The sequence below is a fragment of the Rhea pennata genome, chromosome 11 (assembly GCF_028389875.1).
Source record: "Rhea pennata isolate bPtePen1 chromosome 11, bPtePen1.pri, whole genome shotgun sequence".
Lineage (NCBI taxonomy): Eukaryota > Metazoa > Chordata > Aves > Rheiformes > Rheidae > Rhea > Rhea pennata.
The window spans coordinates 283,668-309,367 of record NC_084673.1 but is presented as its reverse complement, the minus strand read 5'-3'; the positions used below and the strand labels follow the sequence as shown (position 1 = coordinate 309,367).

Here is a 25,700-nt window from a genome sequence, read left to right as displayed (position 1 = left end):
TCTCAACTACATGATGAAGCAAACTGGTTGTGTGGATACAAAAAAAATAGAAACACAGACATACTTACACACCCACATTAAATTCAGACCTGGTGTAATGAAGTCCTTTGGATTTCAGAAGACTTCAAAGCTCGTGCTCAGCTTTAGTCTTGAGCCAAATTTGTCTAAGGATTATTAATGTAGCTGTGAAATGACTGAGCAAATCAGTGCTGTTGTCAGACAAACCATTTCCCATTACCATTTCCCTTTTCCCAGTGTCCATCAATTAACAGGGGCTGTGATAGTGTCCCAGTAGTTTAATACCAAGGAGGGCTGTGCAATGTATTGCTGAAATAGACCTGAGAAGCCTCATTCTCACTGCATATTAAGAAAATCACTTCAGTTGTGTTATATATAGTTCATGTGTATTTTTATGAACACAAGGCTGATCATGCTCCGTGGCTCCCCATGAGAGGAGAGATGAATCTTTTTTGCCTTTCTTCAGCTTGCAGAACATACAAGGACAATATGTCATATAAGTGTGGCTGGGCTTTGGCATGCAAGCAGATGTAGGAAATACTTGGGATGGTAGGAATAGGCAGATCTGTAACCTCACCTGGCAGCAGCAGCTAAATGCAATGGCCTGTTGAGGTGGAAAATGCTATTGCGCTTCATGAACAATGCTGACATTCCTGAGCAAGCACTAGGACTCCGCTGCTGGTGCTTTGCTCAGCGTGTGAAGGGATTTCCTGAATCAGAGCCTGCTGGGTGGACATTCAGGAAACCTTAATGTGGCTTTATATCCTGCCAGCTCCCAATCCCTCTGTCTCCTGAACCTTTCCCCTTCCGCTGCGTACCAGTCAGGCACACCTCTCCCTCTCAGCCACACCATGGTCCTGGAGATGGCCACATGCTTCCTGCCCCATGGCCCACTCAGCTGTTATTTCTATCCATTGCTTTGCTCTCTGCCTGGTGTGCTGCCTATCGGACCTTCATCCTGGCCCCCTTGACCTAATTTTCTTTCTCTTCTCTGTCCCTCAATTTCCAGGGTAGAACAAATGACCACCACCTCTGGGTGATCTCAGGAAAAGATGACTCTGCTTACCCTCTCATTGGTAAGAGCTTTCCCATTTCTGTCATTTCCACCACTGCTAGAATAACTGATAAATGACACTGGTATGTATGCCACAGAAACATGTCAAACTGCACTCTTCCCTAAAAGAAGGAATGGTGGGGGGGCTGTGTCAAGCTGTTTTGTCACTTGGCTTATAGTCTCAGGATCCATGTTTAACCAAGGGATGGTAACATCTCTGAAGCTTTTCTTCATGTTCACCTCCCTTTTTCAAGCAAGTTCTGGGTGAGAGCCCCCCGTTCCACTCTTCAGTAGATGCTCCGTGTGTGCAGGAGTCCTTTAGGCTGGCTTGAGAAGCTTTATCTATGCAGCAGGGGCTGCAGGCAGGGCATGCCTTGAGGCCTTCCACCCCCATCCTCATGGCTGCTGGTCCAAGGTCATAGAGTGGCATGCTTGGAGGCTGGCTGTCCTCCTCTGCCGCTCGTGCAGCCTTCCTGTCCTCACAGGCAGCACCGGGGCCTGGGGCCTCCTCGCTCCGCCATCATGACGCGGCGAAAGAGGCCCCCACCAGCATCTGTCACACATAGCAACACCTGGCACCGTGCAGCTCTTTGCATTCAGGCCACACCAAAAGCAGAACAAGTCATCGCAGTTAGGTTGCCATCTACCAGGGACGTAGGTCCAGGTGAAAGCAGTTTGGTAGCTGAAGGAAGCAGAATTTTTAAATGGATCCACTGGTGACTTTTAAACCTCTAATTAAGAAGCTAACACATTTATCCTCCTTTTTTGGGTGTTTATTTTTTTTCATTGCATTTCAGTTCACAAACAAAGAAACTATTTTCCATGCAAGATGTCATGTCATATTAAACACTTAATTTGTTTCATAAGGCTCTTTAGCATCTGATCTAACCTCGGAAGGAGAGATGGGCCATGTGGGACAATGCCTTTTACAGTCTGCCTATTTGAAAAGTTCATTTTTTAAGCAACTGCTTTTTAGGTTATAGACACCTCTGAGGCTTGAGGGGAAAATAAATGTGCATGTATAGGAGTTGAAGACTGCTACAATGGAAGAGAGTTTTGGAGATTTGTAAGAGGTGATTTTAGAAATAAAACAACGCATTTCAAATGAAACAAGTTTTGTCTGTTAAGTACTAGGCGTTCAGCATGAAGATCACTGCAGCTGGAGTTTGCTGATGATGATCATAATAATAATAATAATAATAGTTTTCACGTGTGCATTTTTGACAAAAACAAGATCGCAAAATAAGATTAATTAAACAATTAAAATTAGGCCACATTTTTAATTTGGGAAAGCATGCAAAATATACTCTTGTTTTTTCCTATAGTAATTCATAACAAATTGTATTATTATGTTTGATTCAATGATAGAATCATATTTAGGGATGAGCCATTAAGACAAAATTTAAATCAAGCCTGATTTGAACTTTTCCTGAAATTCAGAACTCTTTAATTAGGTCTTCTGAGTATGTTTGTGGTGCTTTAGGTTTGTTCTTTTTTAAAAAAACTTTCTTGAGAGTTTGCACTTCTGTCAGGCCAAAAGATCGTGAGGATTCTGTCCTCATGGAGTTCCTGCTGGCCAGAGCGAGGTAGCACAGCCAGTCCCGACAGGCAGCACATTCGTGCACTAAGCAGCCCACCAGCCAGGACAGAAGCAAGGAAGTACCCGCTGATCTACCCAGCATCTAATCCAAAGCTGTTAGATGCATGTAAACTGCTGCTTGCATCTCTGACAGACATATTGATGGTTCGGCCATTGCACAGACTATTCCGTCCTGTGGTGTAGTGCTTAATTATGCAAAACAAAATTTCTGCTTTAATCTCATGTTGTGTTTTCAGTAGTAGGTGAAGAGATACATCCCCAGGCTTTCCAGGGAGTTTCTGAATGTTGGTTTATTGAAGAGATCTTGCTCCAAGAACCAAGTAGTCATAAGACTGTTCTTATGGAGCTGATTAGATTGCACATGTTTATTTGTAGACATTGGTGTTTTCCAGGTGCTTCTAGCACATGCTTATATTTTGTTCCATCCAGGACACACTAGACTGGTTTTGTAGGGTAGTTACAGTATTTTGTTAATGTAATGGATCTCAAACTCTGATAATAGTGATTTGTTATATAATGCTCTGGAGAGCTGCTAAAGAAGAGTGGCTGGCCAGGTATAACTTGATATACTTGTTTGTAAAGCAGTGGTCACATATATGCACAGATGTGCCCTAGCCTCTCTAGGCTTCAGGCGAAGGTTATGAGCAGTGTTGCTTTAAAGCCCAGCTGCAGTGGGAGCCATTGGATGTTGTTGCTTCCCCCTGCCCAGATTTGGAGCTGCTTTTGCATAGCTCTGCTCCTTTGCCTGCCCTTTATACCCCTCTTTACTCAACAGGGCATGAGCATCCCTTCAGCATCGCGTTGAACTGTCTCCAAAACTCTGTCGACCAGCAACAAGGAACCAACAATAACAACCTCCTGGCTGATGGGACAGAGGCTTCCCTCCTTGATCAGCTCCCGAAGGAAAAACAGTGCCAGTTTGTCCTGAAGCCTAGGCTCCAAGCTTCAATGCAGCTGCGTAGAGGTAGGAGCTGAAGTAATGTCTTATGATGAGGCAGAGACTGCTGCTCTCCATGGCAGTACTTAAGTCCTCCAACGTGACACACTTACTCCAAGTGGCTCTCACACCTGAGTGTATGCAAAGAGGAAGGAATTGCAGGGGAGTTAAATTTGTCAAAGTTACTTCAGAACTAGCTTTCAGTCCTATTCTTACATTGAAAATCAGCAAGGTTCCCTGAAGAACAGTGAGTAAATGGTTGTGCTGGTGGTTGAAAGATGAACCAGTGGTTTCACTGCTGTGTATTGTCTGACCATCCTCATTCACCAAGCAATGGTGTGTGTTGCTGGGAACTTTGCAGTCACTTGCTGGCCGTTAGGAAGGAGAGACATGTGTAACAAAGATCTGTGTTTTGCTTCAGAATCATTGCAGAAACACACCAAGAGGAAGAAGTCCTTGATTGACTGGGCCCTGCGCCGCAGTTCCAGTACGCCCACAGGCAGTCCTCCTTCCCAGTCACCTACCACCCCACGGAAACTCTTTGGCCTGTCTCTCTCCTCTGTCTGTCCAGATGGGATCCTTCCCAAGCCGATCATGGTAAGGAGCAGCCTGGGCTGTACGTCCTGGCAAAAGCTTTGTGCGTACTACCTGTTTAAAGCCAGGAATTTAAAATCACCTGTGATATTTATGGGATTGAATGGGGAGGAAGAACAGCATTTGCCTGTGGTTCAGATCTTGCTTAGTAGCAAGGGTGAAAGCATCCCTTCCTGCATCCCCTTGTGCAACATCTATGTCACTTCCTACACAGATGTCCATCCTGTTTCAGTGGGCATCTCCAAACAGGTCATCACAACCTGACAAGGCACAATGTCATTGGAGTAACCAATGCTACATTGCCTAGACCTCCTTCACTACAAGAATCAACTGAACACACACTTGCTACAGGATAAGAGCACCTACATGGACTTTGTTACTGGTTCAATCATGATAAATCTTACTCTAAAATTATGTTATAATATATGAGGCATAATACACTCAAGCAATAGGGTAGAACATTAAGCTTTTAAGTATGATTGGGCTTTTTCTTAGGATATGCTGCTCCTGCTGTACCATGAAGGTCCCTCTACCAGGGGCATTTTCAGACGCTCTGCCAATGCTAAGACTTGCAAGGAACTGAAAGAGAAACTGAACTCTGGAGATGATGTCCATGTGGATGGAGAGTCAGTCTTTGTTGCTGCGGCGATCATCACGGTATGTCTGCCCAAATAACTCAGGTGTCCAGGCTAGTTGTACCTTCTTTCTTTTATTAAGGAAGCAACATGAGCCTTTGTGGGGAGGGAGGATTTGTGGGGGTGACAAAAGATTTTCCAGGCAAGCATGTCAACAAGACTGTCACCTAATGGCTTGGTCCATCTATGTGCACAAAGGTATCTGTCTGACCTGAAGATGACTGTTTTAACACACAGCTATGTGCATTGGCCCTGAGGACAGTGTTTCATTTTGCATCTGCCTGTACAACACAGCCTCCTGCCGCAGAGTACATTAGTGTCTAACTCTGAGATAACCGTGGTATTCATGCATAAGTTATCTCACAGTGCAAAACAGCATGCCAAAGTCTGGGCTCAACGGTTCAGATGCTATGCTCGTGTAGGTATGAAGCCTTATGGGGACAGCAGCACAGCTGCTCTTTGTCCTTTCTGGACACACAGAGGAGACTGCAGGGAGATGTCGAAGGAGTGTGACTCCATCTGAGCATGACTGCTCTGCATCCCCCAGCAGAGAAGCCATGCTCAAAGGCAGCCTGTACTAATTAGACCCAGAGCCTTCACCCTCTAATCAGCCAGCAAGCATGAGAGAAAACTGTTCCTGAATCTATGTGGGGGGCTGTTTGAACTTGGGGTAAGACCCAAGCTTTAATAAGGAAAAGTCTCTCTCTTGCACTGGTAATTAAATCTGATTAGAACAATTCAGGAACCCAAAATATCAATAAACATCCTTGTTTCTTGCACTTGGCTTAGTACAGCAAAATGTTTACTGGGAAGATATTCAGGCATTTTCCAACAAAAGACACATGTTAAGTTGTTAAATAGCCCCCTGAGAAAAGTAGCAACAATCTCCATTGCTAGAAATGTTTAGAATAGGACTATAATACTTAGATATTAGTCCTTTACTGTTATAATACAGAGAGCAATCCTGTTCTGAGAAGGGGCAGGGCATGAGGGTTGACTGTTCACCCTCTTCCAACTTAACCTGCAGACAAGGCTCTGCAGTGCTGCAAATGAAGAGCCCAGAGGACAGCTTGGTAGGAGTGGGGAGGGGAAAAGAAATGTATTTGTGTCATATCTCATTTTATCTTGTGCTTAATATGAATAAACACTGACTTTATGCATCATGAAACCAACACAAGAAATTCACAACTGACCAGACTGCTCTACATATATATATTTAATTCAGGATTTTCTCCGAAATATACCTGACAGTGTTCTATCCTCAGACATGCACGGACTGTGGATGGAAGCTGTGGACACAGAAAATCGGGCACATAAGATTGAAACCATCAAAAGGTTTGTAAAAGCCTTTGTAAAAGCTTCTCATAGTGGGAGAAGGGGAATAGTATGGCCTTAAGCATAGTCATCATATTCTGGGAGACTCTTGATCTGGCTCCAGGCCACAGTAGAGCTCTTGCTGTTTGTCAGCATCACTGGTCAGAACATTTTCCATTCAGTAATCTTTTATGAACATTGTTAACATTTTAACATTCTGGCCAAAAAAAAAAAAAAGTCATTAGAAAAATCTTTTCTGGTGACAAGTTCAAATTACCAGAACCAGCAAACTGAAAAGCCACAGTAATTCAGCCACCAGGATTACATCAGATATTAGTGGAATTAGATCCTTAACAATGATAAAAAAAAATTATGTACACAAAACAAAGCAGATGCCTTATTGACCATTAGAAGAAACTGCCCTTCCAGGATGGTGACTGGGATGTTGAAAATGACTTTACTGCCTTAGAACTGCTGCCCCAAGCAGGGACAGTCTGTTAGCATCATGTGGGATATGCATTGGAGTAAGTCTCATCCTGCCGATGGCTCAGCTCAGTTTTTGAATCTGAATCTCCTTCTCCATCATCTCTGTAACTGGAACATGGGCATGGGCGTTGCCTCGTGTGCATCCCTGCCAGGTGCTCTCTGGTTGGCTGAGACACTGTGGACATCTTCAGTCATGCCTTGAGTATCTGTCCTTGGTCCCTCAGCCTCTGGAAGCAGAGAGGCTGGGCAATATGGATGCAAAGTTGTGGATCCCAAGTTGGTAGAGGGGAGTGACAAAAAGGCAGAAGAGGACAAAAGCTTTGGAAGCAATTTCTCATATTCAGAAACCAGATTTTTATGAATAACCCTGTTTTCCATTTTTCCCTCTCCCTGCACAGTCTCGTCAATCAACTCCCAGAGGCCAACCTCCTTTTACTCAGACACCTCTTTGGAGTCCTACATCACATTGAGCAGAATTCGGGCGTGAATCAGATGAATGCCTTCAACCTGGCTCTTTGCATAGCACCCAATATGCTATGGCTACCTAGTCCCACTGGGCCTGAGGAGGAGAGCAAATCTACAAAGAAGGTAAGTAAGTTTTTTGTGGGTTTGGCCCCATTATAGTCTTTCCTTTATATAGCCTTTTATGGGCATGGTATTCCTTTTGTAGACTAAAAGTAGGCATAGGATCAGCAACACTGCCAGCTGAGCAGCTTCATCCTTTCCCTTACCCAGCAGCACCCGCGCTGGTAGGGGAAGTTAGCCGCTCAGTTTATCCAAGGCAGAAAGAGAAGCTGTAGCTGCTTTGCCAGATGATCTTGCCTTCTGGGCAGGCATTCAGAAGAAAATAGAGCAGCTTATGTTAGACACTGCCACTTCAGCTGGACCTAAACCTGTCTGGCAGAGGGAAGCTAAACAATGAGCATAACAGGGCATCGGGGGGGGGGGGGGGGGGAAATTACTTATAGTTTGTGAGGTGTTGTGAATAGTAAGGAGAAACACAGAACATACCTTACCAGGCTCACTTTATCATGTAGATCAGCATCTTGCCCCAGGTGTGGTTAGTACAGAAGTGTTGCCGCATGCTTCACAGCTTCTTGAGCAAAAGGCTCTGTAGGAAATAATATCTTTGTCTGAGAAAAGGCATCTTTGAGATGACTCCCAGGGCTGATTTGACTTGTTTTATATAACTGGCGGTATTTTCTTGAAACTGACTCCAGGAATTCGTATCTTTGATAGGTGGCCATGTTAGTGCAATTCCTGATTGAAAACTCAGCAGAAATCTTTGGAGGTGACATTGCTTCCTTGTTTCAAAGACCAGACAAAAAGAAGTCTAAAAACTCAGAGGACTCCCTAGGTAAGCTGATGGCATTGTGTCTTCCAGGAATGTTTGAAATCTTTTAAAAATATGTAAACTCCACATGTGAAAGAGTGCTTTCCCTTCACCTCTCTACTAAGGAAAATCATACTAAGGAAAAATAGTTGGTTTTGGTTTTCTTTTTCCTTGTTAGGCACAGGCAGGAGTCAAGGGGAAAGCTGGGGGCTGATGTGCACCACCTTCAATGTGTCCCTGAACAAGATTGTCTTTCTCTGTGGCTGCTATTCCATCTGTTCCAGCCATTCCAGCTTAGAGTACCACCACAGGAGTTTAGAATAGCATTAGCAATGCATATCTCAGCAACCTTTTCTTCCAAATTAGTTTTCTAAAGTTAAACCAAGTGATTGAATGGAAAGAGAGCGGGTCCTCTCTGTTAATTATCCTATGAATGCAGACTAGCAGTGAAAGCTCAGTTCATCAAGCCAGAATTTTTGGTGTTGTTACCAGTCCTGCTCTAGTCTCTGGTAAAATCGTGAATCTTTGTTTTCCCATCTGCAAAATGGAGTTGATAATATTTCTCTGCCATGGTTGTAAGGTGCTGTATTGGGTTAGGAGACACAAGCAACGGATTAATTTGCACTTTCTGCCTCAGGAATAGGCTTGGCTCAGCATGATGATTCCTCCGATGAGCTGGAGTTTACTGCTTGTGACCCACAAGGACTAAAACACCACCTAGTACCTGAAACAGATGCCATTTTTGAACCATCCAGCAGCTTGTTACTGGATGAGGAGCAGGAAGACTGGGACTTGTTCAGCGAGATCACAGCTTGCTACCAAAGCAAAGCTCAGAAGAACGCCAGCGCAGACAGCTATGACCTCCTGGAAGAAGAGGGCTCCTTCTGCTCCATCGGCTCAATACGCTCCCTCAGCCCAGCCAGGGACCGATGCTCATCAGAGCCCAGTGTCTGCCTCAGCTCCCAGCTTCCTGCCCAGAGCCATGAGCCAGTGGCCCGTCAATCCAGCTGCGATGCCACCATCATGCACTGCCATACCGACTACATCCACAGGCTCAAGCAACTGCAGGTGGAAAGTCAGAAGTTGATTGATGAAGGTCTAAGCCCTGGGGTTAATAAGGCCAGACAGAACTTCTGGCGATCACCTCAGACCAGCTCTACAGTGAAGAAGCTCAGCCATCAGAAATCCAGTCTGTCCAACAGGTCCAGCTTTTCTAGCCTGTCCTCTACCACCACCTCCCCATCTGCTTCATCACTGAGCTCCTTAGACAGTGCTTTCTCCTACTGCTCAGAGTCATCAGCTATTAGTCCCACAGATGTCTCATCCCTGCCTTTCATGTTTGGAACGTCTGCCAGGCTTCATGCTGTGTCCCCCAAGGTTGCCAAGAGGTCCCTGAAAGAGTGGCACAAATCCCTGACATCTCCTTTGCCTTCACATCCCTGTGACCTGGACACTTGCCATGAGTGTGAACCCAAGGCTGCAGAGAGTGGCCATTGCTCTGGGGAAATGAAAAGTTTTGCATCCATCAGCAGAGCAGCCACAGGAAGCCTGCTAACTGATACTGACTGGGAAGAAGAGGAGAGACAGCTGAGGTGTACAGGGGGCTTTGGCCCAGGGCTCAGGGGCCTGGATTATTTCAAGGAATTTGAACAAAATCCTGAGCATCCAGCTCCCAGCCCAGCTGGTGAGAATTCACCACAGCTTAGATATCAGCAGCATAGGGAGAAGGCAGTGAAGCATGTTGAGATCAAAAGTGTTGATGCCTCCCCTCCAAGCCAGGAAAGCCTGAAGCGCACCAAGATAACTTTTTACATGGCTCCAAATAAAGAAAGCTCTTGGAGGTCTCCAGTGGAAGAGGAAGAGGAGAGATTCCCAGTGAACACCAGCAGCAGTGACTCGGCCAGCAGCAGCAGCAGTGAGCAAAGCCTGGCCAAAAGCTTGCAGACTGTGAGAGTCCATATCCCCCAGACAGTTTTCTATGGGCAGAACACCCCTCTGGTCCTCCAGTCCATCTCCAGGCGCTACCACCATGGACCAACAACCCCAATCCTGAAGACAGAGCAAAAAGCGAGCCCCCAAAGTGCCTCCACTCCCAAGGAACTGGAGACCAAACCAGTGGAAACGGCGCAGGCGCCAATCCAGAGCAAGGGTTTCAACACATTCAGCCACACTATCCGCATCATCCTCCCAGCTTCTATTCGAAACACTGTCAGGGAATATTTCAAGCATGATGAAACCAAGAACTGCCATGTGATGGAGGCAGAAGCAGTGGAGAATGAACTACTTCGGAGCAGGGTGGAGTGGCTCAGGAACCAGCCACCAACAGAGGTGGCCACAGAGGAGCATGATACAGTGGCATTTGCGGAAGAAACATTTGTCTAGGGGGGACAGGTGTGGGAGAACTGAATATTTTTTTGTGTATGTGCAGCAGAAAATATTCTGTAAGATATGACCAAGGTCTGAAGAATCAGGCTGCATAGAGCAGTAAGTGTAAAGTGACACTAATATGTACGTAATGTTGGGGTTTAACAGTTGCTTGGGTTTGGGTGGTGTTTTTTGTTTGTTTGTTTTTGTTCTTTATTTTTTCTTTACACTCTTTTTCTACTGAAGACACTTAATTGTCTGGGTACTGAGTGGGCTGAATGCCACCAGACTCTGTCCCTGAATTAGCTGATCTAGAGTCTTACTCTGTTTCTTTTTAAAGGGAGAAAGGAGAAACTCTGCTTTGTTTTCTCCAGTTATTAGTGTGTATGGATTACTGCAGAACTGGGGCAGCTAAAACACCATCAGAATTAGTTAACTATCATCTTTAAGCTTGCACAAAATTCTCCACTAGTCACTGTTCATCACCATCATTCATCCAAAGGAAAGCCCTTCACCTCCGTCTCAGAAATCACCGTTACTTCTCTCTTCTCACTTTCCTTTTGTCCCACAGTGGTCTAGGTTGCTACTTGTGTTCATTACTGCTTGAGGCTGTGTTCCAGAAACACCAAATGGAGCCCAAGGCCTATCTTCCACTGTTAGAAGCTGTCAGTAACCTTTTTACTCCCAAGATTTCTTTTTTTCCGATTAATTATGCGTTCTCTTTTCTCCTATCTCTCCCAAAGGTAGCATTTGGCAGAGCCACAGCTACTACAAAGAACTCTAGCTCAATCATTTCCGCAGAGCTATGAACACTTCTGTGGTCACCCCTGGGAGTAGCTGGTCCTTCTAGTTCTAGGAAGGATAACATTATTTTGATAATGGTGAAATCTCAGAGGCAGTGTGGATGGAGATCCTAATCAAATCCCTAGTTGGACAAGGGGCGGAAGAGAGAGTGTCGAGTAGGATTTGGCTTTAGAAAGAAGTCAAGGAGCTGTGGAAGTAGTAGAGAGTGTTGTCAAGTAGATGTTGAAGCAAAGTCCCAACAAGCCAGAAAGCTGTCAGCCCGTAAAGCTGAGATTATCCAGGCTTCAACAGTACTAATGCTGTCTCAGGGTAGTAATGAGTTTTCACTCAGCAAAGTACATGCCCAATGTGCTCCAGCAGTGTTAGGTATGGAGAAGTGCCAGGCAGGGATGTGCTAACGAGGTGGCTGTGTTGCACCCCAGAAGAAATACAGCCACTGGCCTCCTGGAGCATCCCTGTGAGTCCACTTAAGGAAGCTCCCCCAAGAGCTTCAGCCATGATGGGACTTGCTTGGAGGCTGTTGATGCTGCTAGCTGAGCTTTATAAAGAAGCTAAAGCAGACACATTAGTTTGTTAGATGCTAAGAAAGCAATGGGAAAAGTCTCAAAGGTTAAGGATGTTTCATTTGACAGTTATGTGAAAATTTTCTAAAAGAAGTTGGTTTCTCTCAGAGAGACACCCCTTTTACTCAATTAACAGTGAGTGAACAGGTGAGGAAGGACGAAAGACATATATGAACTGCAATGACTGAAAGCTGATCCTTGTGGAGCAAGTGCCCCCTGCAAGCAGCTGAGTGTCTACCATAACCATTCTTGGAGCTGCAAACACCTGCCATGGTTCAGTAGTCACGTAGGTGGAGAAGCCACCTTTGTAAAATCGTCCAATAAATGCCAGTTGCCTGCACTGATCTTCCACGTGCCTCTGATAGTCGGTGGCTGGAAGCTGAGCCAGCACCCCAAATTCATGCCACCAAATGCCCCATCAGGGGCTGAGGCAGAGCTAGAGAAAAATCAGAATTCAATTTGGTATATGCAGTTTTTAACTCACCAACTATAGCATTCTCTCCCAACTCACCTTGGTGGCCTTTGTATGATGAAAGGTGTATATAACTGTGATACAAACCGCCTGCCATCATTTCCCTCACATATGGACACTAAAGAAGCATTCATGGTCTTTTTTCCAAAGCTGTGGATGTAACAATTTCAATAAAAGGGACACAAGTTTGTTTGTCAGTGTGGTGTGGTAATTGCATGTATTCCCCCCGACTCTTGTTTTCCCTTTTCTGCACTTGGATTGAGGGGGCAGCTAGCAAAACACTGTCCATACCTTGAAACAGTTCCAGGTCCTCCAGTACCTGTCCAGGCTCCGGGCAGCACCCACCCGCAGCACAGGGCCAGGCTGCTGAAGGTTTTAGCTCCCTTTCTTCTCTATAGCCGCCAGTATCTGAGCGCCTCACAGTGGGACTGGATCTGCCCACAGTTACTACTGTTTTGTATAAAAACCCCTTCCACCACAAAAAGAGCTGGCAAAGTATGTATGGATCTCCTTCCATGCTGTTTGAATGAGCGTAAGTTACCTCCAGGTCAGGGAGCGCAGAGGTAGCCTGACGCATCGTACTTGGATAGCATGGTGGGCTGCGGCACCCTGCCTTGATAACCCTGCAAGTTAGCAGGATCTTTTTGTTTTTCTGTTGCTGAGGACTGAGGGCAAGACCCCACCCATGGATGCCTTGGGGCTGCAGGATACCTGCCTGGCTGGGAATCTTTGAAAAGAAAAACTCCCTGAAACAATCCTCTGCTTTAAGTTGAACAGCAGGCTGTGGAAGATGTTCACCTGACATGCTGCAGCCAGATGCTGTAGATCGCAGCTGGAATGCCTAGCTGAAGCTCAATTCCTGGAAGCCAATTTGTAGCTTGCAGCTGAGGATCATGGTGATATACTCACACCCTGGGAACTGCAAAGCTCCTGACACTAGGGTCTAGTTCTAGATATGGTAGGCCAACCAAATCTGATCAGATTTTTTAGGAGCTGCTGTAAAATGAGCCACACTCTCATTTGTGTCTTTCCAGGAAGGAGAAACTGCAGTAAATATTATGAGAAAAGTCTATTTGTACTTGGAAGAGAAATTAATCTCTACTCTAAACATGCTAAAAGATTGTAAACTGACTCAATGGCTGGGCTGGTCTCAGTTCAAACAAGGAGGACCTGGACCAAATGCAGAGTAAGAGCTCCCAGTTTGCGTCACATAAAAGAATTATGAGCAATTTAGAAAGAGGTCCATTTAAAGAAACATTTAGGAGGGGGGGAGAAGCAAAACAATTTTTTTTTTTTTGGTCTTCTCATCTTAGTCTGCCGAATATGGGCCCATTTCCCTGGAGAGCTGCTCTAACCTAGCTCTTGATTAATACTTTTTCTTCATTAAAAAAAAAAAATCCCACAAATTTCTCAGAAAAGATAAACACAACTGGTCCTGGGCACATTGCAGCACGGCAGAGGCAGCCCTGTACTCACCACCTTGTCCATGCTGCCCATGTTTGCTGCTCCACACAGACTGAAATACTTCCGTGCCAACCCAGCATCCAGGGAGGGAGGGAAGGTTACAGATTTTATGAAATGACTACCTCAGCAGCAAGAAAATGTGTGCTTCTTCACCAAGGTTTTTGCCAAGCTTCATGCACATGTGATTGATGGTACTACATTTAGGCTTTGCTAGGAGAGCTTCACCTTGACATCATGAAACTAATCATCAGTGGGATAAAGACAACTTATTTCAACAAGGAAAGGGCATCTTGGTACTCATCACTGTTTCATGTTCAGTATTTTACAACACTATTTTAGAAAGGTTTGGACTGATGATATGCTGCAGCTAAGTCTCAGCGAGATGCAGCAGCCTTGCCCCAGTGCTAAATGCTAACGACCAGTAAGGCTGATCGAGCTAGAAACTGCACTCACCAAGATTAGCAGCTTTTCCTCTGGCTAGGGCAGGCTCAGCTCATCATGTAGCACAACTAAGACGGACCTGCTGAGACCGTCATCTGTTCTCACCAAGTCCAAAAAAAAAAAAAAAAAAAAAAAAAAACACCAGCTGCCAGGTCTCCCTTGCTGCTTTGCTGCTTCACAGCTGTGGCTGACCACAGTGAGAGACCCCTTGCTTGGGGTCTTGGATGAAAACTTGTTAATCCTTCTAACACCTCCAGGCAGATCTCCACTTAGAAGACAAGCAACCAGCAATGCCAAGAAGGGACCAAAGCTGCAGCAAACAAATATCCCGCCCTCACTGATCTCAGGAAATGCCACCGAACCCAAACAGTGTCCCTAACTTGGCTCCTCTATGGCAGCAGGGAGCCAGTCCAGCTTTCACCCTACCTATTTCCTGGGTGGTAGAGGAAAGGGAAGACTGACCTACACCTTTCCATCTTAGACGTGGTGGTGAGGAAAAGGCTGCGCAGTTCAGATTGGGCTGCAGCGTTCAGCTTCTCTTGCCAAGTCCTCCAGTCATAGGAATATCAACTTGCTTTCTGTTTGGAGCTCATATATTGCTCTGAGCGTTGCTCAGACACTGCGTCATCAAGCTATTTTCCAAGTAAATCAGCTTTCTCAGCCTAAGCCTTCTCTTCCCCTGCAGGTCTCCTGCTGGTTCATTTTTCAGGCCCTAGAAAACAATTCAGGTATTTGCTTTGCATCCAGAAAATTACTCACACTCAGTTAAAGCAATAAATGCTTGTCTCTCCTTCCCCAACTTCTCCAGGCCACACAAGAGCCTCTGCCAGTTTAAAGTGGCTCAATGTGCCGGGACAGTGTGGGGCTCGGCCACCTGTTCTCCAGGGAGTTGCAGCCACCTAGCAAAGGGGCCTGGCATCATCCACCAGAAGTCCATTCGGCTCAGTCACAAAGCCCTCATCTGGCTTAACCTGTACCAGGTTTCAGTGGATTTCCAGTTTGCTAAGGTCAAGACATCTGTCAGCACTACAAAAGTCACAGGGCAGCACTTTTGACCTGGGGAAACGGACAGCGTGCGTTTGCACCAGCTGGCCCCACCTCTTGCCAACGCATCCTATCACCATCTGTGCATTGCTGCTCCCCCTGCACCACGGATGACTGCTGGGTAGTGGCACTTATTGGCATTGACTGGCACGACTGCTGGCAGACACAGGCTGATCTCACATGCACATATATCTTTTGTACTTGTCACTAATGATCTGAGGTGCCAGAGTCAGGGTGCTACACAAGACAGAGGGAGGCTTGGCCTTCACAGGGACACAGAGATCTTACCTGTCACCTCAGGGGTTGGATGCTGAGATCTGTAGCACTCCTTTCCCATGAGCCCTGGCACTAATGCAAATCTGAGGGTCTAGTTCACTGTAGACCAAGACGTTCCCCACATTTATGCACTCAATTCTACATCCAGTGAATTAGCAGAAGTGTTCGCCTTGCCTCCAGGTCATCAAGATGCATGCAATAAACTATTCATAACTTTCTTAGGGATAGAAGATCAAGGAAGCTTGTGAGCTGTCACCATCCAGCACTCTCCCAGGCTAGTTGAGGGGCAGGCAGGGGCATTAATATAATGCTTTGCCTCTATACCCCCAAATCCTGGCTGCAGTCTGGAGGGGATTGTGCCATAAAGACGTAAACATCCCAAAGCTCCTGGCTTTTGCTGAGAAGATAACTCCAAACTGCTGCTTTTAATCCCAAGAAACTCAAGACCACAACTATAAACTAGCAGCTGGAGAGGCCCAAAATATGACTTCTGGGTTAGTTCCTGTGCAAGCACCCTACTTTCCTGTCAATCCCTGACAGGAGACATCCAGCAGTGGGCCACAGGGTGCTGAGACTCACCAGCGCTCTCGCATCAAATCACACTTAGCTTTGCCTTCACAGCAAATATATATTTGATTGATCATCTGTCACATGGTGGGGGTCTCTGGACCAGCACTCCTGGGAAATCCAAAGAACACAATTACAAAAGCCTCTAAAAAGGCCCCTTTCCTCAGCAGGAGTGTACTCCATTCTCAGAGTTCACAGTCCTTGTCGCTGATCTACAGCTGCTGGGAAGCTGATCCATGACACCTTAGGTATCTGTTCGATGCCATTTTTTTTTCTGTTGCACGATATATTCAGCTGGTACCAAAGATCCACGCCATTCTCGTATACCCAGGTGAGACATGCCGCTCTCAGAGAGGGAGCAGATATACAGAGAGGTGCTTAGAAGAGTCAGCAAGCAACCTTAGAAAAGTTCCACAGTAGCCAACTTGCTCATAACAAAGGATATCAAACATGCAAATACTTGGTTTCTGCTCCAGAAAGGCCATGTTTCCCATTAACATACAGCCTTCTCTCTGCCCTTTTCCAGATCAAAAGGACAGATTTAGTCCAAGTTGACCTGACACATACTGAAAGTCCAACCTGGCGCCCGGCTGGACACGATTACTCAGGAAGACATGTTGTGTGTTTGCCATCCAGGAAGCAAGGAGCCTTCTTGAACTGTTCCCAGTATAGATCAAGGTCAGCCGAGCCCAGTTCATTCTCTTTGAGGAGGCAGTGACTCATGTACTGCAGTCCTTCTTGCCTCTGCTTGACGTATGTGCTTTGCTCCCTTATCCTGCTGGCTGACAGAAACCATGATGGGCATGCTCAGGGACAGCAACAGTTTTTATTGCTACTGTCTTAATCCCATTTCTGACTGCCCAGCAGAGTCAGGAAAGCTGTGATGTATGCAGAAAGGATCCTCCTTGCCCTTTGCAAGTAGCAGTTCCACGCAGCCTCCTCTGCTACCTCACATCGCCTGGCAGGACAGACCTGCCACAGAGTGGTGCAGGCTATTTTTGCTACCTAGATATCAAAGGAAACAGTTCATCCTAGGAATTTATTCTTTGGAATTAGTCATTCCTCTGAGAAGGAATGTGACAGTCATTCAAGCCTTTGAGCCACAGCTATTACCCTACTTGTCATCCCACCAGGATGTGCCTTCATGCCTGCATGCAGAGAACTGACAAATTGCAGCAGCAGCCTGTGGTCCAGGTTTGACCTCGGGAGCAGGAGAGGGCTGAGAGTGGCACTGCAAAGCCCCAGATGACCTCTGTTTTGCAAGAGGATACTGGCAGCGTGAGGAGTGGGGAGCGACATGAAGAAGCACTGAAGCTGATGGATTTATTGCTCTTATTTACCCCTTCTGCAGCCCACGGTAAATGCCAAATCCCCGTGTTATTCTTTTTGCTTTATTATAGTAAACTTGGGACAAGTTAGACAGAAGGAGGATGACCCATGAATCCAAGGATATTCAAGTTCAGGTCGCAATCCCTTTCTGCTTGCTTTGTGTTCAATGAATTGCTGACAGGCAGAGAGCTCCACCTCGTGTCTAACTGAAGTCCTCAGGAATCGCCATTCCTCAGCCTGTGGCATTCGGGCAAGATCTGGTACCATCCGCAATGTTCAGCAGAGCTGGTATTTAATGCAAGTGACTAAAGATCTGTGAGCCTGGAGGTGATCGTGTTCTGGCTTTGCTGAATTTTGCCAGGTGGATCTTGGCTTTCAAGCCCAACAAAAACATATTACAAATCTAGATGATACAGAGGTAGAACTACGAGCTAATCCCAGACAAAATCATGTAACCTAATTGCACAGATCCTGATTTTTTTAAAAAAGGTCCTTTCAACTTTGCAGCAGGGTGCTTGGTGTCTCAATGAACTTTCTAAATGCCGTATTTTTAATGTACTAGTATTAAAATGTAAAAATGTAAAACAGTGTGGATCCACCTCGGCCTGTGGTCCCTCAAGGCAACCCTACCCCATGCATGGGTCATAACTAGATTTCTACTGCTCTGAATGTATTCTCTGCAGGATTCAGTTTGGAAAACCTGTTTACAGACCGTAGGTTCTCTCTATGACTCAGATAACAAATTTGAAATTTTCACTCAAACACAGGGGAAAAAATGAGCCAGGTAAACTAGGACAAATTATGCAAATTATGCATAAAATCATATCACACTCTTCCTACTGTAACCAGGCCTATGTTGCCAAGAAAGTGCATCTCATAGGTCTAAAAATATCATTATTAGAATTTTATTTGATACATATGGTACTACAGAAATAAGAAAAATTGAGATTTGGAGAAAGTAGCAAATGATGGCACATAATTCAGTGACACATAATATCTCACATTCATAGAAAATGGTTCCCTCCTACAGGAAACATCAGCATTTAAATGGTTATCGGTGTATTCTTGCTGATCAAGCTAAGCCTGTGTCACCAAGCCAGTGCTGATATACAGTCATGTATTTGGGACAACCACTTCTTCCCACACCTTAAATTGGGGAAAAATATCTCTTTGCAGTTGAACAGCCAAGCCCAGTAAAATTCCCAGCAATTACTTAAAATACCACATCCTTAATTTTAAAGGGAGACAGTGAATCACACATAGCACAGATGCTTATTTTTACCCGTCCAGGAAAACGTAAAGCCATATGCTCTAGTCCAATTGCGTTCAGCAGAGCACTTAAGACTTATTTAACTTAAAGCCCATTCTGAAGTGCTTAGTATTAAGCTTAATATTAATCTTTGTTTAAATAAGAGATTTGTTGAACAGTCATACATGCTGAATCAGACTTCCATTGTCTACTGCAAGCTAGGCACAAAGCTGGAGCTAATCAAAAGTGAAGTACCACCACCACACTGAAAAGAAGGAAGTGGATTGTGCAGGATTTGTTTCTGGTTACTGTTTGCTCTGCTTCCCAACCTCCAGCTCCCTCCTGATGTCAGATACCTCCATTGGGACCCGCACTGTCAAACCATCCATTGACTTCTTAATGCACACCTGGCAGCCAAGGCGAGATCTGAGAAGAAAACAACATTAAGTGAAATTCATCCATTCCCACAAAAAAGACAAATACTCCACTTACCCTGGCAATGTCTGGTCCAGGCTGGGTTTTCCCTAGCATTCCCATTAAAGGTAAGAGACTGTCCCAAAACCAAGTAGTTCTAAAGGCACAGTTATAATGTGGAATAACTCCTGTTCTCTCCTAAATCTGTCTCAGAGGCTTTGAGTATCTATGACAATTAGCAGGAGCGCTTACGTCTCAGTGAGTCCATAAGCCAAGTCCAGCATGTCCATCTCTTCATCTGAGATAGTATCCAGCTTTTGGAAGATGTCCCTCTCAAAAATTAGGTGACAGGTAGAGCAGGCTAAAGTTCCTTCACATGCACCTGGAGGAGAAGTAAGTGGGTAACAGCATATCAGAGAAAACAAGAAGGTGAGGGAGATCATCTTTGAGAACAGTGGGAAAATAGCTCATCTGACAGATATACAGTTAATCAGAAGAGACTCCAGAAGATACAGCACATGGATACAGACTTCAACCTGCTTCTTCTCCACGAGGATCCCAATCACCTTTCAATTAAATATGGCGACTCTGACCAAATAGAAGTATTAACACAGGCCACTGGAATCCCAGCAGTGATAGAGTGCCAGTCACACTGTTAGGTCAGTGAGAAAGAGTTCGTCAGCCAGTAGATCAGCTAAGGGCTACAAGTTCAGCATCCTCCCTGTGCTCCACGGTCTCACCAGAACACAGCAGCATACACACTGCAGCATGTGTATGCTTGCAGTGTTCCCAGGTACCTATTAGTACATAACCCCAAAGACCACAGACCCTTAACACCTACCAAATCCATCAATGGCCAAGTTTTGATTGACAACCACTTCCAGCAAAGTCTCTCCTTCTTTGGCTGTAGCAGTGAGTTTCTCTCCATCTCGGTTTATAAAATGCACCATCACCTGGTCTGCAGAGCTGTAAGACATATTTCCAAAGATTCAGGTATCAGATCTCAGAGGAAATGAGCAAACTAGAACTGTTCAAACTGACCCAAAACATTTCCCCCTTTACAAAACTTTTCTTGAAATAAGTGTTTGGCTGTGAGCAGACGAGTGCAAATGCTCTGCACCTGCTGCCTCTGCTTGTGCTGTTTGGTGGCAGGAGTGTTTGCAGGCAGTTTTTTTCATTCACATTTTTGTGTCCTCCTCCTTTTCCAAGGGGATTATTTGGTGACTGCGCCTTTCCCACTCTATTGCTAGTTATATTGACAGCCTGAGGGATTTAATCTTATAATGAGCTACAGAACAAGGCCATCAGCATCTCTCAGTGATGCTTGGTGGAAACCACATCTACAAAATTGAGGATATAAAGCATCTACTTCATCTCCTCCAGACCAGGCCCTCTCCACCAACATGGACAAGGTGCCCATCATGAAGGGCAGCATGTCAGGAATTTCTCACCAAGAAGGCATATTCTGAGACCCTTTAATTCATTTAGGAAGCACTAAGCAACCAAAGAGTGATCTCCCTAAGTGTGCATACCCAAGTGGTCACTTAAAAGCAGCAGGTCCCAGTTACCCAAATCCCTCCAGTGGTGTTGACACAGGAAAGCATCCTGAATGCAAAAAGCATTTTGCCCAGAACCTCTCAATGTGGCATTGGGCCAGAACTTTTTCCAAGCCATGGAGCTTAGATCCATCCTTTCTTGTAAATCCAACAATGCAGCAGGCAGCTCTCTAGAAAGAGCAGTTCCCATCTCTCACAGCCCTGATAAGCTCCTGTGCACTGGAAGCATTGGTGCTGTCCCATGGCCTTGCTTTTGTCATTTCTGACATAAGAAGAAAGATCCACAGCCTTGAAAATAGAATGTGCTTCTCAGTGAGAACTGACCAAGTTCACAATCCCATCTTTTCCTACTTACACAAGGCTGAATGAAGCAACATCCTACTTCTTGCAATGAAAGCATTCTTCTGCAGGGTATAAAGTCTGTTAATACCATATTCCTGGAAGCCCCAGGGCCAAGGAAACACACTGAAAAGGCTGAAAGGCCTTATCCTCTCTGCTCATTCCTCTCTGCTGTGTGGCAGATGAAAATGAAGCACATGGTGATCTCTACTGATTTCCTTTTAACATTGAGCACAGAAATATATAAGGATCAAATTTTAAGCAACTTTCTTTACCCTCTCTAAACTCAGGAGGACCAAAGTTGGGGTACAAGGGATGTATCCAGGTGAATAGGAGATAGGGAAAAAAATCCTGTAAAAATATGACAGAGAAAAAGGCAAAAATGTTTCCTACTTTAAAGTTTGCCAGTCTATCCATCCATCTTCCCAAAAGTCAGAATCACCATTTAGATCACATTTACTTTCTAATAATATCATAATTGCTGTACATCTCTAAGTGACTAAGGATGCTGTTTTTTGAAGCTTTGTCTTACGTATTTCACCAGCAAGCCTTCAGGAGCAGAAATTTCCAAAAAATTATCCTGCAACAGTCAATAATCAATAGTCAATAATTTGACTGTTGAAAAGTCAATCCCTATGTTCTATCTACATTTGGAAGTGGACAGAAGATTTAAACAGTATTTTTGCCTTTTCTGATCTTTTTTTTCAGCTATGGCTTAATTCAGCTGGCAGGAGCGAAAGAGAGGGGTGGCTGTACCTTCACGCGTGGTGGCCAGCTTCCTGTTTTCCAGAAAGCTTCAGTCAGAAGACAACGCCTGGACCATTACTCTACATCATGTTTCCCTGGTTATGGGAACAGCTGTGAAGTCAGCAGTGAGACCCTGCTGCAGAGGGAGCAGCTTCCCACATGCAGCATGCAAAGAGCACACCGCAGTCACGCAGGGCCAAGTGGACCACCCTATTTCACAAAGCACACTCAGCCAAAGAGCATCTTCCAAGACATTCCCGTTTCCGTCACGGTGAGACCCACAGACATTACTCTGTAAATAAGTAATTCAATTTTAAAACTAGTTCTCAAATGTCGAAAGAAAAGAAAAGAAACATCCCTCTATTTTGATGGATCATACCCATTTTTTCAATTTTTATGTCAAATAGGCAGGTTTCTTGATAATATTGGTTTTATAGTTACGAGTGAAGTTATTTGTTACACAATGGGAATGGTAAAGTCCTAGGATTTCACTTGAGGGTGCAACTCAACATATTCATCAAGAGGATTATATGAGGCAGCTGCCTGCAAGCACAGAGAGCAGGACTCAACAGTCCCAGAAGCTGTACATGGACTTAACAGCAGAAAACTGCATTTACATTGTGCCTTAGGCCTCCAGAAATTCAGCGATCATCAGGACCAGGAGGACACCCACACAAGGCTCCCATGGACACTAGGGGAATTGAGTCCCACAGTTTCTCATGGACATAACCCTGCTTCATCTGCTACTACAGCTGAAACAAGCCCTGAAACAGCTGAATTACACCCGGAGATGGTACACAGTTTAGGGTAGATATAAGGAACTACAGATGTTATTGCCACCTGCCTTCAGAGAAGCCTCAAGATAGCAGGGATGATACCAGGTGTACCAAGACCATTATGTAAAAAGCACTGCTAAGGAGCATACCAACTGATTAGTCCCCTCTTAAAATCCTACTCTTTCTGTGACACAAGGAGCTAGTGAAGGGGGTTTCAGGAAAGTTATTCTTCTCCCTCTTAATGTTTTTCCCTAAAAGATACTTTCCAAGGACAAATGAAACAGCAAGGTGCCTACAAGTACTGCCGAAGATAACTTCATCAGCAGCAAACCAATTAGAAAACCAGTTGATAACAGCTCTTCATAAACCCGTTAGGCTTATCAGTATAACCTTTCTCTAAGGTCGAATAGCAAAATGATCTGTTGTGTTTTCTGCGATGTTGGCTGGGCTCTTTTTCTTGATGTACCATAATCTCCACTAGTGGACTACAGTCTGACTCAGATCATATTTGGGAGATCTACAGATTCTCTTTATTTCGCATAGAGAAATGCAGTCTCTTTCCAACAAAATCCTTAAGGAACAGGGCGGTAGAGCTGTGGCAGATTTTGTTTCCACAGCTCCTGCTGCAGAAACACAAATGAATAGTCTCTGGGTGAGTAGTCTCCCCTGTCCGCCTCATCCCTCCCTGCAGGTATCTCAGTGTCTGCTCCCCCTCACTCCCACTCACCTCCACAGCATTTCTGGGCAGTTCCCTAGGGATTATACCATTACCATGAGCAAATTTGCCAAAGTCTAACCCCATTCACATCCAGCAAATCCTTTAATGGCTTTTTGCCTCCAGTTCCTATTCTGTTTTTAAATGCATTCCATGCTAATGAAATCCCCTTTCACAGTCCACACTCCTTTGCCCCTCACTTTCATGCCACCCGTTCTGTTTGGCATAGTTACTCATCTGAGTGGAGTGCAGCCTGTTCCTTGGAGGACTTGTGTATGTAAAGAAGTCAGGCTGGACCCTTTACTCCCACCCACGAGCCACTGTGCTGAACATGAAGCATGCTTCTGCGGGTCAGCCCAAAGGCCCACCCTGACCACTATCTTGTCACCATCAGAGTGCGGGAGCATGGATTCACAAGAACCAGGCATAAGCACTTTCCTGCCATATCTTCCTACTCCTCCAGCTCCTGGTGAGTTCAAAACCAGTCAGAGGTTGCATCTGGGTCATCATGTTTTAACAGCCATCAATGACTGAGGAAAGGAAGTAGGGCTTGTCTTACACTTGCAAACCATCCAAAGACTTGCAGCAGAATATAACAGTGAAAATGTCTGAAGGATAAGGAAGAAACTTAGGAAAACACAGGAGCCATCTACGGTAAAAGAAGAGGCTTTTTAAAAGCTGAACAGATAACCCCGTTCTGAAGGATAGCTGAAGGCAGCAGATATGAAGCCAGTGCCTAAGCTGAGCTCAAAATATAGACCATGGGCTTAGTCTGACACACTTTAGTATCCTAGCTTAATCAGATACGTGAGGGTCAGGCTCACCAGAGAGGCATGGGACAATATCAGCTGACCAGGGGCCTCCGCTGTGCACCCTGCCCAGCAGGCCACAGCCAGCATTCGTGCTCATGCAGTCTGGATCTCTTGGCCTCCTGGGTGAAGCTCTGCCCAGGAGAGGCACAGGATAGGCACAAGAAAAAAAAATCAAGGAAGAGGATACACGCATAGTTTCTCAAAACCTGCCATCCCATCAAGGACATGGTTAATGGGGTCCAGGAACAGAAACCTACAGGTCATGCAGCATGACCTGTTCTCTGCTATAAGAGCACCCTCACAGGCCCTTTCACATGACCACCTGGAGTCCTCCACCCTGGCAGGGACCAAATTCACTTGTAGGCATTTCTAAACTTAAGTTTCTGGCCAATTTCCACAACAGAGTCCAAATCACAAAGCCAACCACTACAGTAAACTATGCTGACCCCTTCCCCACAGCAGGAATACAGCAGATCATTGGCCTAGCTGACTAGTAGACCTTGCCAACCATGCTGTCCCTCACAGGCAGGTAACTGGACTCTTCTAGTTCATGGACTCATGTGCCCTGTAGTCCTCTTTGTGCTCTCCTAACCCATGGCCTCATTGCTCCAGGAGCCAGGGAGCAGCCCCTCGCGGACCAGTTCCCAGTATCCCAGCACCTTCCTCCTCTCCCTTCGTACCTGCTGATCCTCCTCTGCCACATTCACCACCTCCTAAAACAGCTCACATCCTGCACCTGCCCCTCTCCTCCTGCTTCTGTAGGTCCTTCCCAAAAAGGCCCTTCCAGATGTGATGAGCCAGAGTTCAACTTTTTACTCACCTTGATTCCCTGGGGGCATCCTGGAGCCTTTTTGTGAAGCTGAAGCCTCTTTCTGACCCCTGCCTGGCCAATGTGTGATTCTGTTCAGCCACCCTGCAGGGATAAATAAGGCGAGTTTTGCTTACATTCAGTCCAGTTAGCAAGGGTCGCATGAGACCAGAGATGCCCTGAGCGATCATGCCAGCCAAGTCTTGCTTCGTGTTTCCTGGGTTTTCCTTGCAAGGCTGGCCAGAGTCAGAGTTATAAATACTGCTGAGGGGGAAAAAAAATCGAGGACAGCCTCCCAGGGGGTGGAGGGAAGGCCGGAGGGAGGAAAGGAGGGAGGGATGGAGGAAGAGATTGTACTGGATCTTGCTGCAGTGCAGCCCACAGTGGATGTACTGGGCCACAGGAGTTGGGTGAAGCATGAGAATGAGCATCATCTCCACAGACCTGTCCCCAGCAAGACTCATCTCTTTTTTTCCTTATACAGTTCCATTCTAGAAACTAGACTAAGCTAGACTGAAAGACAATTTCAGGAACAATATTCATTGCCACATCTAGTTGTACAAGGACTACAAACTCTACGTCAGACGAGCAGAGTAGTAGGGGCAGCAAGTGCCTGGATGCTGCTGCCTTGGGAGGAGGGTGCAGCGCCTCAGGCAGCATCGTGAGTGTGGGACACCTGGGTTCTGCTCTTGACACGGAGGTTGTCCAGCCCCGTCCCTGTGAGCCCCGATGCTGCAAGTTCCCGGCTGTAAAATGGGAACATTTGCGGGATGGTGGAGAGAACAAGCCATGGTTTGTTTATTGGTTAAATCCTCTGCTGAAAAGTGCAACAGAAGCATAAACAAGTATAATTCATTTCATGTTAATTGATATTTAGTTTTAGTGAGACTTCCAGATAAGAAAATTCCTTAGTTTATTCCTAGAAGCAGTGACACTAATTTAGTCTGGCCTCCTCTCCAGAGCAAATCTATTTGCTCCTGATCGAGGAG

At 45.5% G+C, this 25,700-nt stretch overlaps 2 protein-coding genes across 2 annotated transcripts in view; one reads left to right on the top strand and one right to left on the bottom strand.

The window, feature by feature from the left end:
- LOC134145245 (rho GTPase-activating protein 20-like) overlaps nt 1–12,371 on the top strand; it is a 42,034-nt gene extending 29,663 nt beyond the window's left edge. Inside the window, exons 8-15 of the mRNA XM_062584589.1 lie at nt 1,028–1,094; nt 3,448–3,636; nt 4,031–4,206; nt 4,699–4,860; nt 6,064–6,173; nt 7,037–7,226; nt 7,878–7,995; nt 8,609–12,371. Of these exons, the coding sequence (XP_062440573.1) occupies nt 1,028–1,094; nt 3,448–3,636; nt 4,031–4,206; nt 4,699–4,860; nt 6,064–6,173; nt 7,037–7,226; nt 7,878–7,995; nt 8,609–10,353 (2,757 nt within the window). The 3' untranslated portion in view covers nt 10,354–12,371. The remainder of the gene's footprint in view (nt 1–1,027; nt 1,095–3,447; nt 3,637–4,030; nt 4,207–4,698; nt 4,861–6,063; nt 6,174–7,036; nt 7,227–7,877; nt 7,996–8,608) is intronic.
- Nucleotides 12,372–18,229: 5,858 nt separating this feature from the next.
- Nucleotides 18,230–24,902, bottom strand: LOC134145356 (adrenodoxin-like). The gene is made up of 4 exons (XM_062584766.1): nt 24,724–24,902; nt 19,800–19,924; nt 19,211–19,340; nt 18,230–18,970 (listed from the first exon to the last, which is right to left on the bottom strand). Exons 1-4 carry the CDS (start codon nt 24,900–24,902, stop codon nt 18,850–18,852), a joined length of 555 nt encoding a protein of 184 aa, XP_062440750.1. The 3' UTR covers nt 18,230–18,849.
- Between the last annotated feature and the right edge of the window lie 798 nt (nt 24,903–25,700).

Coding starts and splice junctions, on each gene's coding strand:
- LOC134145356 (XM_062584766.1), bottom strand. CDS start 24,902: ATGATCGCTCAGGGCATCTCTGGTCTCATGCGACCCTTGCTAACTGGA. Junction 19,341..19,799: donor CTTGGCCATTGATGGATTTG/GTAGGTGTTAAG, acceptor CTTCTCCTCCAG/GTGCATGTGAAGGAACTTTA. Junction 18,971..19,210: donor GCTTATGGACTCACTGAGAC/GTAAGCGCTCCT, acceptor TTTTCTTCTCAG/ATCTCGCCTTGGCTGCCAGG.